At 37.2% G+C, this 16,434-nt stretch overlaps 1 protein-coding gene across 1 annotated transcript; it reads left to right on the top strand.

Annotated features, from left to right (window-relative positions):
- Nucleotides 1-885: 885 nt before the first annotated feature.
- Nucleotides 886-1,333, top strand: LOC126298267 (uncharacterized). Its single transcript, XM_049989568.1, has 2 exons — nucleotides 886-1,038; nucleotides 1,142-1,333. Exons 1-2 carry the CDS (start codon nucleotides 886-888, stop codon nucleotides 1,331-1,333), a joined length of 345 nt encoding a protein of 114 aa, XP_049845525.1.
- Nucleotides 1,334-16,434: the final 15,101 nt, after the last annotated feature.

Here is a 16,434-nt window from a genome sequence, read left to right as displayed (position 1 = left end):
TAATACAAAATAATAAATTAGCCTCTGAAAAATCTGACCTAGCAAAAACCTTTGAGTGTAAATTAAAATTTAAAGATCATGAATCCTTTTTTAAGAAAACTTATGTAATCCCTTTACCAAGAAAAGGAGGAGATAAAATGGAAATAGGAAAAATGATTTCGTGGAGACTAATAGAAAGATCTGATAGCTGGTATAACAACCCATTAGTAATAGTTGAAAAAAAGGATGGGGCTGTGAGATTAGAAATGGATGCCAGAACACTAAAGGAAATTGTGTTAATAGAAAATGACAGGCCTGTTAATATAGATGAAACTCTATAAAAATTTCGTGATACTAAATTTTTAACATCTTTTGATGTCAACTGTGGGTACTGGAATATTAGTTTGGCTAAGGGATCCAGGACTTGTGCTGTTTTTCTGCATGAGGTAAGTGTTATCATTATTGTATGGTCACTTTTGGGTTGAATATATCAGTATTTGTATTCTTCAGGGCTGTGGATCAGTTGTTGAGTAATCAATTGGTAAATAGAATAAACTGTGTAGATGACATACTTATTGCAAATTAAAGCTGGTTTGAGAATTGTAGTTTAATGGATGAAGTTTTACAGGCTATTCGAAAAGGAGGCATAAAATTTAATGTCACAAAATCGGCGTTGGTTAAAAAGGAGACAGCATTGTTGTAGCAAGCAATAAATGGAAAGAGAATCTATCCAGACCTGAGGAAAGAAAATGCTATAGAAGAATTTCCATCTTCCAGAAATAAACGTTTGGAAGCCATGTTGGGTTTGTTCAGTTTCTACTATAAGTCTGTAAGTGATCAGCCATTTAATTATCCATGTTTAGGGAATTTATTAAAGAAAAATTCTGTCTGAAAATGGAAAGGTAAATGTATGAAGGCTTTTCAGATATGAGAGATGAATTGTTAAATAGTACAATATTGTATAATCCAGATTTTTCTATGCCATTCTGTATGAGTACTTATCTTAATTATTGTGTGCTAGGGGTAGATACTTTTCAACTCTTCAAAGCCGAAAATGGAGTTGAACATAGGCCATAGCCTTTGTTAGTCGAACTTGCTTTGCCACAAGAAAAATTATGGAGTTACAGAGCTAGAAGCATTAGCTATTAAATTCCCTTTTCAGAATTTTGAGGGATACTTCTTAGGATACAAAACAATTGTTTATAATGATCACAAAGCTTTGAGTTTATTGCTGCAGGGTAGGTTACAGAAGAATAGGTTCACAATGTGGGCCAGGTATTTGCATAAATTTCACACAGAGGTAATATACATAAAAGGAGTTGATAATATTATTGGTGATATATTGTCCCATTGATCAGAAATAAGAAGGGAGAATATCCAAGAAACACAAAGGTGCTTAATCAAAACAGTCTATATGCAAGGGTTGAAGGAAGAAAAATCTGTTCTAAAAACTTACATGAAGAGAGAGCAAAATGAAGACATAAAGGTAAAATTCATTAAACAATATTACAATTATGATAATTTTTCAAATGTAAAACGATATTATCTGATTCACAAAGAGTTGGTTTTAAGAAGGAAGTCTGTAGATAAGAAAGAATGGAAATTGTTTTTCAGAGCAGTATATGGATATTTTGTTTGATTACATGCATGAACGTTATGGTCATTATGGGACAAGTAAATTGATAGCTAAACTACAAGAAACAGTAACTTCTGTTAATATAAGGAGGTGAGTAAAAAGGAGCTAAGCCAGTTGTGACACCTGTCAAAAAGTAAAAATCTGTTGTATTGCATTATTGATGCATTCAGTATTACCTAACAAGCCAAGAGAATTAATAACAGTTGACTTACTTGGACCTTTACCTACTTCTACAAGGGGATGCAAACATGTATTGGTAGTTCTGGATAGTTTTATCAAATATGTTAAATTTTGTCCTATGAAAAGAGGCAACACCAAGACTATTATTTAAATATTTGAAGCTATTTGTCAAAAGTAGGCACTCCAACTGCATTGCTTTCAGATAACGGACTCAGTTTACATCAGAAAGATTTTTGCAATTCACAGACCAGTACAAAATTAAATATATAAAAATATCTACATAATTTTGTGAATGTAATATGAGCAAGAGAGTAATGAACGAAATCAAAAGGCTATGTCATACCTATTGTAGCAAGGAACACTCTGCTATGACTAATTACATATACCAATTTGAGAACATCATTAATAATTTCAGGAATGAATTAATTGGTCTTGCATTATATGAATTAATATTTGGGAAGAAACCTTCTTATATAATTGGGGAAGAAATTGATTTTCTGGTGTTAAGTGAAATAACACATGATAAAGAAATAACATTAGCAAAAGGAATGATGAAAAATAAAGCAGCAGAATGACAAAAGAGACATGACAGCAAAGTAAACCCTGTTAGTTATAAATCTGGTGATTTACTATTGGTAAAAACAAAGGATAAACCATGAGAAGTGAATGACAAGATTAAGAAGTTCTTGCATGTGTCCCATGAGCCTTACAAAGTCATCATCGTAACTCTATGAATTAGCTTATGTGAAATCTGATAAGTTGTTTGGAGTGAAAAATGTAATTTATTTAAAGCATCATGTGATTCCTATGACACTAAAGAAATTAACCAACACTGAACTAAATAAAATTGAAGACATTAATTTTAGATTACATTAGATTTACTTTCATTCCAATTGATCCATAGTGAAGAGGTCCTCCAGGATGTGGAACATGTCAGAAAAACAACAATACACGACAAACATTTACGACCAAAAGAAATAAGCCAATGTATCACTCAACAGGTCCCAAGTGGAATGATCGTCATTTTTTAAAGAACACTAAATGAAAGGGTCATTTTACAAACACTAATGCACTGAATTTCAAATACAAAACTTTTTTATTTATTTATAAGGTAATAAACATTTAATAGAACTACTATAGTCCTTATTTACAATGAACGCATTACAGCACTGAAATGGTGCAGAAGTTAGATTGTACTTACACACACACACACACATTTACAATGAACACATTACTGCACTGAAATTATGCAGAAGTTATATTGTACTTATATATAAACACAAATCAGTTGGTTTTACTGAGAAATTCATCAATGGAGTAGAAGCACTTGGCCACCAATAAATCCTTTAGGCTTGTCTCAAACTGAATTTCATTGGTTGCTGAGCTTTTTATGGCTGCTGGCAAGTTATTTAAAATGTGTGTTCCTGAATAATGCACACCTTTTTGTACAAGACTAAGTGACTTTAAACCCTTGAGAAGATTATTCTTATTTCTAGTAATGATTTCGTGAATTGAGCTGTTGGTTTGAAAAAGTGATATATTTTTAATGACAAATTTCATTAAGGAATAAATACATTGGGAAGCAGTAGTTAGTATCCCAGTTCACACCATATATAACTCTTACTGCACGTTTTTGTGCCCGGAAAACTTTAGCTTGGCTTGATGAATTACCCCAAAAAATAATCGCATATGACATTATGGAATGAAAGTAAGCATAGTATGCCATCTTTTTCATTTATATATCCCCTATGTCTGACAAAATTCGCATTGCAAACAGAGATTTGTTAAAACGCTTCAGCAGTTCTGTGGTGTGCTCGTCCCAGTTGAATTTATCATAAAGCTGTAATCCCAAGAATTTAACACTGTCCACCTCTTTTATCTTCTTGTCATCATATGTTAGACATATACCAATAGGACACCACTTACAGGTTCTGAACTGCATGTAGCGTGTTTTTTCAAAGTTTAGTGACAAAGAACTGGCTAGGAACCAGTGATTAATGTCCATAAATATTTTATTAGCTGATCTTTCTAAGAATACACTTGATTTGCTTTTTATTGCAATGTTTGTATCATCGGCAAACAAAACGAAGTTGGTATCTGGTTATGCTACTGATGAAAGGTCATTGATATACAGAAGAAAAAGTAAGGGCCCAGAAATGGAACCTTGTGGGACCCCACATGTACTTAGTTCCCAGTTGGATGATGCCTGATAGCTTGATACATGTCTCTTTCCTAATAACACCCTATGTTTCCTGCCAGAGATATAAGATTTGAACCATTTTGCAGCATTTCTTGTTACACTATAATATACTAATTTACTTAAAAGGATATTGTGATTTACACAGTGAAACGCCTTTGACAGATCACAAAATATACCAGTTGCCGCCAATTTTTGTCTAATGAATCAAGCACATTTTCACTGTAAGTGTAGATAGCCTTCTCAATATCAGAACCTGTTAGAAATCCAAACTGTGACTTTGACAGTATGTTATTTGAGATAAGATGGTTATAAAGCCGACTGTACATTACTTTTTCGAAAATTTTTGGGAATGCTGGCAACAGTGAAATTGGACGGAAATTTGATGCTATTTCTTTATCTCCCTTCTTAAACAGTGGCTTAACTTCAGCATATTTCAGCCATTCAGGAAATATTCCACTGATAAATGACTGGTTACACAGATAGCTTAATACGTTACTTAGTTCAGAATCACATTCTTTAATTAACTTTGTTGATATTTCATCATACCCACTAGATGTTTATGATTTTAAAGATTCTGTGAAGGACATTATTTCTGTTGGGGTAGTGAGGATCAAATTCATATTATGTAAGTTACTTGAAATGACAGTTATAAAATGTTTGTTAAAAAGTTGTGCAACAATATATACATATCTGTCACCAATGTATCAATTACTCTTAATGCTAGTTGTTCCTCTTCATGTCTCCTCCTTCACTACATCCCATATTGTCTTTATTTTGTTATCTGATATGACTATCTTTTCCTTGCAATATATTTACTGTGACTTCCGTATTACAGTCTTTAATATTTTGCAGTATTTTTTGTAATGTGCTATAGCATCAACATTGGAACTGTTTCGGATTGACAGATACAGTTTTCTTTTTGTTTTACAAGATACCCCTATTCATCAAGTAATCCATGGTTTATTTGTAGACTTTGCTCTAACCTTGGTAAGTTTAAGGGGAAAACAGTGTTTGAATAAGGTAAGCAATTTATTAGCAAATGTGTTATATTTTTCATTCATGCCACGAGCACTGTAAACATAAGTTCAGTGAATGTCTCTGAGGAGTGTCCTAAAATAATAAATTATTTGCTTATTGAATACCCTCTTGAGCTCAGATTTAACAGATTTTATATCCTGTTCACTATTAACATTTAACAGAAGACAGAGATTAAAAGAATTACTAAAGAATTATAATGTCATTTATGTAGATGATTCACCACTCTTTAGTGAATCTTTCAACTGACGATTAGTGCCTCCTCAGCTGGTTGAGATCATTCTTCCTTTTTCTGATCCACTCGTCTGTATCTGTCCTTTGCAACTATTTTCAGTTTCACATTTCTTCATATACACACTATGTGAATGCATCCATTTTAATATCTTTTGATATCCTTCAGAGTTAGAAAACTGAATCAAGTCAAAAAAAGAAGACTTGCAAAGTTTGTAATAGGAGTCAAATTAACATTTTTATGTCATTCCTTTGTTCGTGATGAAAGTATTACAATTACAGAGCAATCAGTAATCTTTAACAGATCTGTATCAATAGGTTTCACATATACTGATTCTGTTCCCTATTGATTCAGAGACATTGTCCCTTTGATACCTTTGCTCTTGTCCTATCTCTCTTCAGAGATACTTTTGTAGTTCTGTTGGTGTCATCTCTATCTTTCATAACCATTAGTCACACTTATATTTTTAAGTTGTGGCCCTATCACTTAAAGGTCTCGTCGAAAGAGAAAAATTTTATGTGTCACCTTTATAGTATATTTCATCTTTGTGGATATCATGGTTGCTTTAAAGTCCTCTACAATGAGGAAAGTTCGTACATTATGTTTCAGTTATGTCGACATATATATCAACGACACAGGCAAATTTCATGGGTCTTGTTTATAGTGAATTTGGTCAATTTCCTGAATATGTCATAGCATTTTTAAGGTCCTCCATGCTGGAGGCAAGTTCACAATAATTATTTCAACCATCATCATGCATATTTGCTACCTAATGTCCACATCACTGGTGGCAAGATTAATAACATACGACCCAAATAGATCAATACATCCCACTTACACAAAAAATTCATTATACGCTCTGGATGGCCTGGCTGGTTTATAATAACTTTTCATGAACTCTAATGTTTACTTTTATGAAAATTTTACTCAATTATGAAACAAAATTAATGGAAATAATCTGGCTAACAAACAGTCAGTATTTATAAATGATCAATGTTGTCACTTCTACCAATAAATTGAATACTGCTTACTTCATATGTAAATATCTTCTAATTTTTAACCAAAAGAACTGTCTTACTTTGCTATTATTATTGTCATACTTAGTACTGATTCTGTTTGCCTGTGCATAACTTATAATTATCTTGAGTTATGAGTGAATTCAAATAAATTTTGGTATCATCAGTAAAGCAGTGTAGTAGAAAGTTTCAGTGATAAGGGTTCTGATTCTGCTGTTGGGGCACAACCACACCTGTCGATTTCTACAAAGGTATGTGACAAATTATATTGGTGGAAGGTTGCTGTTGCGTGTTCCTCAGTTATTTTTGAAAGCTCTCCCCTTTTGACTACTTACTCCATTGGCATATTAGTGAGTCTATCATTTATTTCTTCTTGTGTTGATAAGAGTGTGTTTAGGCTAACACACGCCAGCATTACCATAACTGTACCCTGCCATCCATTAAAAATGGGGCATTGCACAATTCTTATAACAATATCGTGCCAAAACTCCTTAAACTGTTACAACCCAAATGTTAAAATAATAAATTTTGGTAAAATAATTTTGTCTTGTGATTGTATAATGCGGGGAATGGATATTCTATATAAAACTATCAAGTGATGCTATTAACAAGTTAATATTTTGTGTGTATTCCCTCAAAAGGAGGTGAACGGACTTTTTTCTTCTTCCCAAAGTATAATAATAACTGAAAATTTCTATGTTATAACTTGCAAAGAAAATGTGAAAACAGGCAAAGGTAAAGGGTGTGTGTTATAAATGTTTACAAAATATAGTGACACAAAACTTGGCTTACTGACACTGAGCAGAGGAGTAGTTGAGACTAAGATTTGTATTAAAGGAACATTTGAGTCCTGCGGGTAAAATTGGGACAGCTTCCAAATCGTCCAACAGTTCTACAATTAATATTGAAAAAAGGTAATGAAAGGTTTATAAATGTATTTTTGACTGCATTGGTACGTGTAAGTTGAGTTTTGTGAAATTAATGATTTTCTTTACAAAAAATAATTCGGATTTATCTGGTTTTTATTTCATGTGACCATGAGTTAATACTGCTCCTGCCTAGGTCTCAGATTGTGAAATGTGGTAAGCACAGAGAAGGTGAAGTGATGTAAAATGGATAGCAAAAATTGCTCTCGAGATGCTGTGAATTTTTTCTTTTATTGAAAAAGTTTATCCGTTTTGTTAATATTGTCAAGTTTATTAAGGTTATTGGTTCATATAAAGTTAAGATGTACAGCAATTTGAATTTTGTAATTATTCCAGATTTCATTTTAACTATATTTTGATAATATGCAACAAGTAAGAAAGATTTAATTTTTCAGTTTTTTTCTGTTTTTATATTAAAATATAAACAGATGGTCAGTGCCACTACGGACTAAAATTAAAGAAATTTGTGATATAATATTCAAAATATTGGCTTCATATGGTATACATGTAAATTTTATTACTATGGAATTAACCAGGTTATATTTCACAATATTCACCTATATAATTCCATGGGGTGGGGACGTGTCAAAGCAAATTTGGCACCCATCATACTGCTTTGTCCTTTACGCTCCTAATTACAGTAGGTAAGATCCAAACTACTTTTTTTCTTTCTGTTATTCTTGCCAAACATTTTGATGATAGAATCCGCTATCTGAGCAAACATAACATGAATTTAAGAATTAATTTATTTCCCCTGTAAAAACCCATTTATTCAGATTATGCAATTCACTGTTCTGAACATTTGGACAAATTAATTTAGCTGGGAATTATGTATTTCAAAGTTTTTGATGTAGAATGTATCCATAAAAGTCTAGTGAGCTAATAAACCTATTCAGAAAAGTAGATAACTGTAGACCAACTTTTCCTCATTTCAAAGACATGTTTATTTAATTCAGACCTAATTAATTCAGGAGATCTAATTAATCAAAGGTATCAACCAGCCCAGACCTTCAGCTCATATTGTGACCAAACCACTATAAATTCAAGGAACATGTTTACAAACTATTGATGGGCTAAATTTTCTGCACTCAATGACACTAATAACAAATATATATTTGCCATATTTAAGAATTTCGTCATATTTCATATCCAAATTTTAGTAATCACTGTGGATACCATACCTAAAAGTTTGGAAATCACACAATGTTCTGCAGATTTTAACAGTTACAGTGCATATGAATAATTTAATAAACAAGGTCTGACAGTAATTATTACATCTATTTAAAAAGGAATAATTTGACATAGGGAAATGCCACACAACAATCAGACATCCAAAATGACATAACATTGTAGCATACATCCATATAAAGGACAAAATGCATGCAGTTGCATTATTACACTTCTAGTTTTTCTTGGAATTGAGTTTTGGTGAGTATATAACTAGCTCCAGGATTACAGTATCCTCCACACTGTGTACTCTATTTTTGTTGTTTGAACTAGCTTCAGGATTATTCGATGATATGAGCAGTGACTATTGGAATCAAGGACAGGCTTAGTAAGTAACATTAATGGACATGTGACTGTACCTTAATGAACTATTATCATTCTGTGTGCCTTGTAGACAATTTGTTGATCTGCAGTAGGAAAACGATCTTTGTGCGCCAATTAATGCATGGTTCTCATCCTATTGGCTGAATACAATTTAAAGTTATCTGTCAGCTGTGAGTACAAGCAGACCTTCCTAAACACATTTTATTGGTAATGAGGCTTGGTCTTTAGCATTAGGAATCAAATGTAGTAAATAAAAATGCAAAGTGATTTTGCATAAACATTTCAAAAGAATTGCTGGACTTCTCTTTTTTTATTAAGAGATACAATCGTATCGTGAACATTTTCAGTTAAAGGACCAGTGGTATAGCTACCGAGAGGCAATATTAATCTACACATAGGCCCGTTGCACCCTTATAACTTTATGACATTTTCCATACCCACAAGAATCATCTCATTTTTTGGCTTTGAAACGAAAACTGAATCTAATCTTATGTAGTGTGTTGTAATGAACATTATGTAATACAATATGATACTGACTCATCTCTTTTACATATGGATCAGAGAGATGGAGTCTAGTGCTCATGGTTAAATGCATTAGATAAAGCGTTATTCTCACAGTGTATGGTTGAAATGGAGGATTTCTGCTTATGAATGGTTTGAATGGAGAAGAAAGATGAGCTCTTTTTCTGTCCTGAATGTGAAAAAGAAAATCGTTAGCTAGCACCATTCTACTAGAACCAGCTCCGGAAGATGAGTTAATAGATGACCATAGCATCCAGGATTTTACAAACGTTTTGTGCTACTTCAGGAGAACGTAAGTAACTGATAGGTTCAACGTATCCCTGTGAGCACTAGAAACATATTAAGTTCTTGTATTAGTGATAAAGCTATTTCTCAGGGCATAGTATGCTTTTTTCCACGTGCTAACATATGGTGCTTTGTTATGAGATCATTCTTCTTGTGCAAGGGAAGAAAACTACTATTTAGCAAAAAAACTAATCAGATGCAATTTTCGGATCACAGCTAATGAGTTATGACTGTTTAGAGAACACTAATAATACCAAGAGTTACAGCTAAGGAAAACCTGGCAATTCAGTAACTTCGCCAGTGTTCATCAACAATAATTGTTTATTTCACGTGGTAATATATTAGGACCTTCAGCCTCCCCCCTTACGTCTAATCAGACATCCTTTGTGAGTCAGAATTACGATTTTTATAGACATGAGTGATACATGGTGATGATATATAAAATAAGCGAAAGACAGCCACTCACCTATAGCGGGTGGATGTGTGGAGCACAGAAACCCGTAACAAGAAGCAGCATTCACATTAGCTTTACAGTACTTCCTCCTTTTCAAACAATGTCCATGGCAAGAAAATTCCTTTAAAAATAAAGAAATACTGACCCTATCTGACTGCCTTGATCCCTGTATCATGTAATAAAAGTGTGAGTTTGGTTTCACATGATCGATATTTTCGAAATCCTTGCTGTTTGACATGGAGAAGGTCATTCTGTTTGTGATAACTAATTGTTCTGAGCCCAGAATATGTTTTAAGATTATAAATAAATCAATGTTAAGGACATTGGGTGAGGTTTTTGTGGATCACTCGTAACGCCCTTCATGTAAACGAGTGAGACCTGTACTTTCAACTACTGAGCATGATTTTTCGTTCAAGGGATGGGTGATAGACTGTTATTAAGCGATGCGGTAACTCGGTTGCACATTCAGTATAGAATGTGACAGGGACTCCTCAGGCCAGATTTGGTGCCCGTTATTACAGCGAACACAGGTCGTCATTAATAATCGATATGGAAGCAGCAATGTTGTTAGAGCTAGTGCTTAGACACAAGTAGACATCATCACTACTCAATATGTAAATGATAATTCCAGAAATAAAGCACAGATAAATTTCTGTTGACATACAAATGCCATGGACTAAAAACTGTTCCCTCCCACTGTTTGGGCCCATACTCTTGCAATATATTCACTCATTAAAATGTGGACTGGCATCCCAGCTGGAAGATGTAAGAAAATTCAACACACTGTCAAACATATGGGTTTACTGTTGAACACCACGTTGCCAGCAAATAATGATTCTGTCATCTATTGTATTGTAAAGTTCTCGTAAATGGATTGTTGTATCTTGATCAGTAATAGTAATGCACAACTTATATATGTACGTTACCATATACTTTCTACAATGCACTTATGTGTGTGGGACACTGTGCTCTTTGGTTTCTGAATGACTTGAACTGTTGGCAATAGCTTACTATTCCACTACCCTAAAAATTGTTATAGCTCTTACTAAAATTTCTATTTAAATATTTACTACTGTCAGTTTTAAAAGAAGATACTTTTACTGTGTTTCAAACAGAAAATCTATTCTTGTAAATGTCTTGGTGGAAGAACAATGACATACATAGCTATGTTCACGGCATTACACACCTTGGTGTTCACCTACACTAAACCTAATAAGCTATAATGCAGCGTGAATTGCATCCTCAAAACGTCAGGGCTGCACCAGTTTTACCTCCAAGAAAGTATGTGCTGGGCAATATCGTTTGACAAAGTCCCTGGCAGACTGCTGAATCTCAGGTACAGTAACACTATATTCATTGCAATGTAGTAGTCTACCTAGCAGGAATTCGTGTGTGTGAGAGAGAGATGTAGATGGAATAAGTTATCCATGTGGATCGTGTGGTGGCTATCAAGAACGTAAGATCTGTTTCCAGGTATAGCGTGAAGTAGTGGGGAAAGTAGAAGAGTTGTTTCACTGACTCTCACATTACATTTCTGCATCAAGTTCTTCTTCAGTGGATTTCAGTATGAATGACAGAACGCAAAATAACACCAAATGTGAGATATAGTCTGTAATTTTATCAGTAGCAAAAAGCTGCTGATGTTCGTCACGAAATTTGTTCTGTATGCGGGCCAGATGTGAAGCATGCAGGTATTGCTTGCCAGTGGTGTCATTAGTTTAAGAACGTAAGGATGGTTGTTCTCCGTGATTACAGAAGTGGACGCCCACCTGTAGTCAGCAAAGATCTCTTACAGAAAACTGGCCAAAAAATTTCATGTTGGACAACTTTCCACTGATTTCTTGAATTTTCCTGCAAGAGATCCAAGTAGCTGATCAAATGTTTTGTGCTGGCTGAGTTCCAAAAAATCTTTTTGAGAATGACAAAACTCAGCAATGACTGCTGCTCTTTGCTTTCTTTGTCATTACAATACAGAAAAAGTCCTACTGAACGGCTTCATCACCAGTGACGAGACCTTTACGATGTTTACATGGGAACTAAACTTTCTTTGTCATTACAATACAGAAGAAGAAGTCCTACTGAACGGTTTCATCAACAGTGTGTGTCACGTTTTTGGATGATCATTCTCAGCTCCATTCTACCTGACAAACAACATATTTGCCATTTCAATTGAAATGGGACATTTTTAATGCCCGCCATACAGCCTAGACTTGGCTCTGGGAGATTTACACCTCTCTGTATGGATGAGATGCTGTAAGAAGCTAGTTGCAATTGTGGTATCATGAAATTGGTCGAGTGACCTATCTTTGGAGTGCCTTCTTTGGGCTTGTGGCCGATAGCGTGTGAACCTTAAGTTCTTTGCGGAGATTTGAATTATACTGATTGTGTGTTGATGTATAGCAGTATTATTAAAGTCGTTATCTCAATATGTAGAATCTTAGTGTATTCATTTAAGCCATCGTACCTACTTCCAGATTGGTGACCCCGACAACAAGTGCTCCAAACTGTTTTCGGGTTTTTTGTGTCATCTTTTCTTGCTACGTCCTGTGGCCTTTTAACAGCCAACAGCAGCCACCTTCGTCTACTGCGAATCAAGCACCTTACCTACCAGTGAACCAGATGCCTTCGCAAAAAAATGATGCAAATGGCTCTGAGCACTATGGGACTTAACTGCTGAGGTCATCAGCCCTCTAGAACTTAGAACTACTTAAACCTAACTAAGCTAAGGACATCACACACATCCATGTCCGAGGCAGGATTCTAACCTGCGGCCATAGCGGTCGCGCGGTTCCAGACTGTAGCACCTAGAACCGCTTGGCCAACCCGGCATGCCATCTCAGCTTCCAGCTATGCAACCAGAACTTCCAAACACGGACTTTCATTATTTTACTACTGTGCCTGTCTGTGCTTCGACTCAGGTTAACAGGACTCACATGGCAGCCGCCATATTGCCTCAGACTGTGCCTTCGTACATTTACAGACATTTCAAACTAGAAAGTGATGTACCACCAACTGTGCCTCGTGTTCCGATATGTACTGCATCCAATTTTCCACCAAATTACAACTCTCTCCCACACCTGCTGCGCATTCAGAGCAGTGCATTATAGATATGGAAGACGTTATTACCTCGCCACAACATATCCCAACGCCCTGGCTGCTACCTGTTCAAGTTTCTGGAACCCCACGTTCCCTTCTCCCTAGTGTATCACTGAATGCCATATGGTCTAAAGAATGCAGCGCAGGCATGGCAATGCTTCTTGGACTTTCTCCGTCCTGCGCTCCCATTTTGCTATGCATATGTCGACGATATTCTAATTTCTTCATCATCAGCAGAAGAAAACGCACATCACCTCAAGGCAGTGTTTCGTATCGCATCCGATAACAGTACCACAATCAACAAGGACAAAACGCAACTCTGATGCACTTCAGCCACTTTTCTCGAAAGTGAAGTGTCGGCTGCAGTTATTAGACCCACCTCAGACAGAAGTGCGCTGGTTTATCAGCTATACCCACTGAAGCAGACCATGACTTGCGACGGTTTTTGGGGATGGTTAACTTCTTCCGTCGCCACATTCCTAAGGCTGCATCACTACAAACACCACTAATTGATGCTCTGTCAGACTCTCATACAACAGGCACAAGTACCGTGGACCAAGAAAATGGAGCCCAAATTTGCGGATTTGAAACAGGCGCTCTCGCAAGCTCTCACTTTAGCTCATCTGGTAGTGGACCCCAAACTTTCCATCACCATGGATACCAGCGATTCTTTGATTGGGGCCATCTTACAAAAACATGTTGGAGATTAAGTACAACCCCTAAGTTTCATCTCAAAAAAGTTATCGCCTTTGCAGAAGAAATGGTCGGCATCTGGCCTGGAGCTACTTGCTGTGTACAAGGCTATATGTTATTTCCATGGATACATTGAGGGTGGAGACGTTACAGTCTTCACTGATCAGAACCCTCTTGGAGATGCTTTACACAACCCGCCTGCAGACCGCCCTCCCTGCTGGTGCCGCCACATGGACATTATTGCCCAACACATGAACGACTTTCGCTACATACGTTTGGCAGACAACATCATGACCAACTGTCTCTCCTGCATCTCTGCCATAGGTGTATCATTGACTTTGATGCACTCACTCGAGCGCAACATCATGATGCAGAAATCGTGAAATTACTCACAGACAATTCCACGGCTCTTAGGATCAAGCCTCGCATGCTTCATGGGTCAAGCGTCCCACTCCAGAGTGATACCTCAACTGGTTCACCCTGCCCACTCGTCCCAGAATCCTTGAGACGGCAGATTTTCGACCCCATACACAACCTCACCCACGCAGGCATCAAGCCCACGACCAGTGCTGCGACTGGACATGAGCATGTGTTGCATACCAAGGCTTCAAGTTCGGCAGTCATGCACAACCCCTGACAGGCATGTTCAATGTACCTCCAGGTCGCTTCAGACATATACACCTCGAATTGGTCGGTCCACTGCGCCCCTCATAAAACTGTAGATACGTCCTGTCAATTATCAATAGGGAGACCCGTTCAGTGGAGGCTACACCTATGGTGGACGTTTCTGCAGGCTTGTAGTTCATTCTTCCATAGCCAGATGGATTTCTTGCTTTGGCTGTCTATCCTATGTTACAACAGATCAAGGCCGACAGTTCGAATCTATACTTTTTTCCAAATTATGTGATCTCTGCAGAGTGGTGCGATTCTGGACTACTGCCTACCACCTCCAAATTAACGGCCTCATGGAGTGCTGGCATAGGACCTTAAAAGCTGCTCTCATGTGCCACAACCCCTTGTAGTCTGATGCATTACCCTGGGTTCTCCCGGATATCCGCATGTCCCTTAAGGAGGACCACAACGCCTCCTGGCAGAAATATTGTTTTGCAACCATTGGTCCTTCTGACCCAGTTTGTTGAGGACCCACATCCACTTGCAGACACTGAACTCCCACCCCCAGTAGAGCAGGTGCACTCCCATATGTTTCGATAACATGTCATGCCTCCCCGTTCTCACTTCTTTCCAACCATGTTTATCCAAAAGGAACCAAACAAATGCAGTTATGTGATGTTATGCAATGACTCAGTGAGCACAGCTTTGCAATGCCCATATTCCGGCCTTCATAAAGTGTTAGCATGTGCAATGAGCACATTTGATATCTCCTACATGACCGATCTCTCACCATTTCAGTTCACTGACTGAAGCCAGCATGGGCCATTGTAGATGACGCTGTGGACGAGCCTGTTCCTGTCGAGCTGCTTTCTTCTCCACAAGAGGCCTCCTCCAACGCTGCCATCTCGCCACCCAATGGCTGGTTGGCACCAGCTCCAACTCCAGCCTGTCTGAGCCCAAGCCCTGATGGCAAGGGCTCCCCTTCCTCATCCCTTACCTACATTTTCCATTCTCGTCCTAGCTCTTTTGCCTCCAAACAGATGTGTACCATTTCGGCCTGGAAGACATCTCTCTACAGGTATGTGACTTTGCACTCCTCCCCTTTCAGCCAACGACCCTCCCATCTCTTCCATTTCTATCATCAAACATCTCCAACTCCTTCCAGGCTCTGATATCAATGCGATCTCTTCTTTCATTGATGCTACAGTCCTCCTGTCACCAACCCACTCACTCCTTCCTTGCTGACCAATTCTGATGGTCCACCCCTCTCATGCACAGGTCACTTATTATGTCCAGCTGTGTGGCATAAGGACTATGTCATTCCTTCCCCCCTCACACGCCCATCAGCAGTGACTTGCAGGTCCAGATGCATCATCTGCACTTCGCCTGTGCACAGTATCCCTGATGCCTTCTTCCCTGCATAATGCCACATGGCTCCACACTGCTGTGTTGGGGTGGGCCTCTGTATCAGCATGCAATCGTTGGAGTGACCTATCTCTAGGCTCCCTTCTTAAGGTTTGTGGCTGACAGCAAGGAAATCTTCAGTTCATTGAAAAGATGTGAAGTGTACTGATTGTGTATTGATGTATAGCGGTATCAAGCTGATTATTTAAGTACGTATGTCTACATGTGGAATCTTAACATATTAATTTAAGGCATCGTACATACTCCTACACAATTTTAGGTAGCAGAATTTCGTACAGAGGGTACTTGTCAACTAGTTAAGAGATGTGATAGATACTAAAATCTGGATGGTGACTGTGTTCAGATGCCAGAACTGAGGGATTAGATCAGTCTTGGAGCACTCTTCACCAATGAAGATGAATATGATTACTATGAGTGATACCATTTTCAGTGTCTACATGCACTTGGCACCTGGAGCTGTACTCATATTCCACAGACCCTGACTTCAAAATTCAGCCAGTGCCTCCATATCTTTACTGTCCTCGGCTTTGACATAGCATTGGGTGCCATAAATAAGAAAACAGGAAGGGGGAAACAATGGACAATGTTTAAA

Source organism: Schistocerca gregaria, chromosome X, assembly GCF_023897955.1.
Source record: "Schistocerca gregaria isolate iqSchGreg1 chromosome X, iqSchGreg1.2, whole genome shotgun sequence".
Taxonomy (NCBI): Eukaryota; Metazoa; Arthropoda; class Insecta; order Orthoptera; family Acrididae; genus Schistocerca; species Schistocerca gregaria.
Note: the sequence above shows the minus strand (reverse complement) of the source record. Positions and strands in the feature narration are given on the sequence as shown.

Coding starts and splice junctions, on each gene's coding strand:
- LOC126298267 (XM_049989568.1), top strand. CDS start 886: ATGTATGAAGGCTTTTCAGATATGAGAGATGAATTGTTAAATAGTACA. Junction 1,039..1,141: donor TCTTCAAAGCCGAAAATGGA/GTTGAACATAGG, acceptor TTCCCTTTTCAG/AATTTTGAGGGATACTTCTT.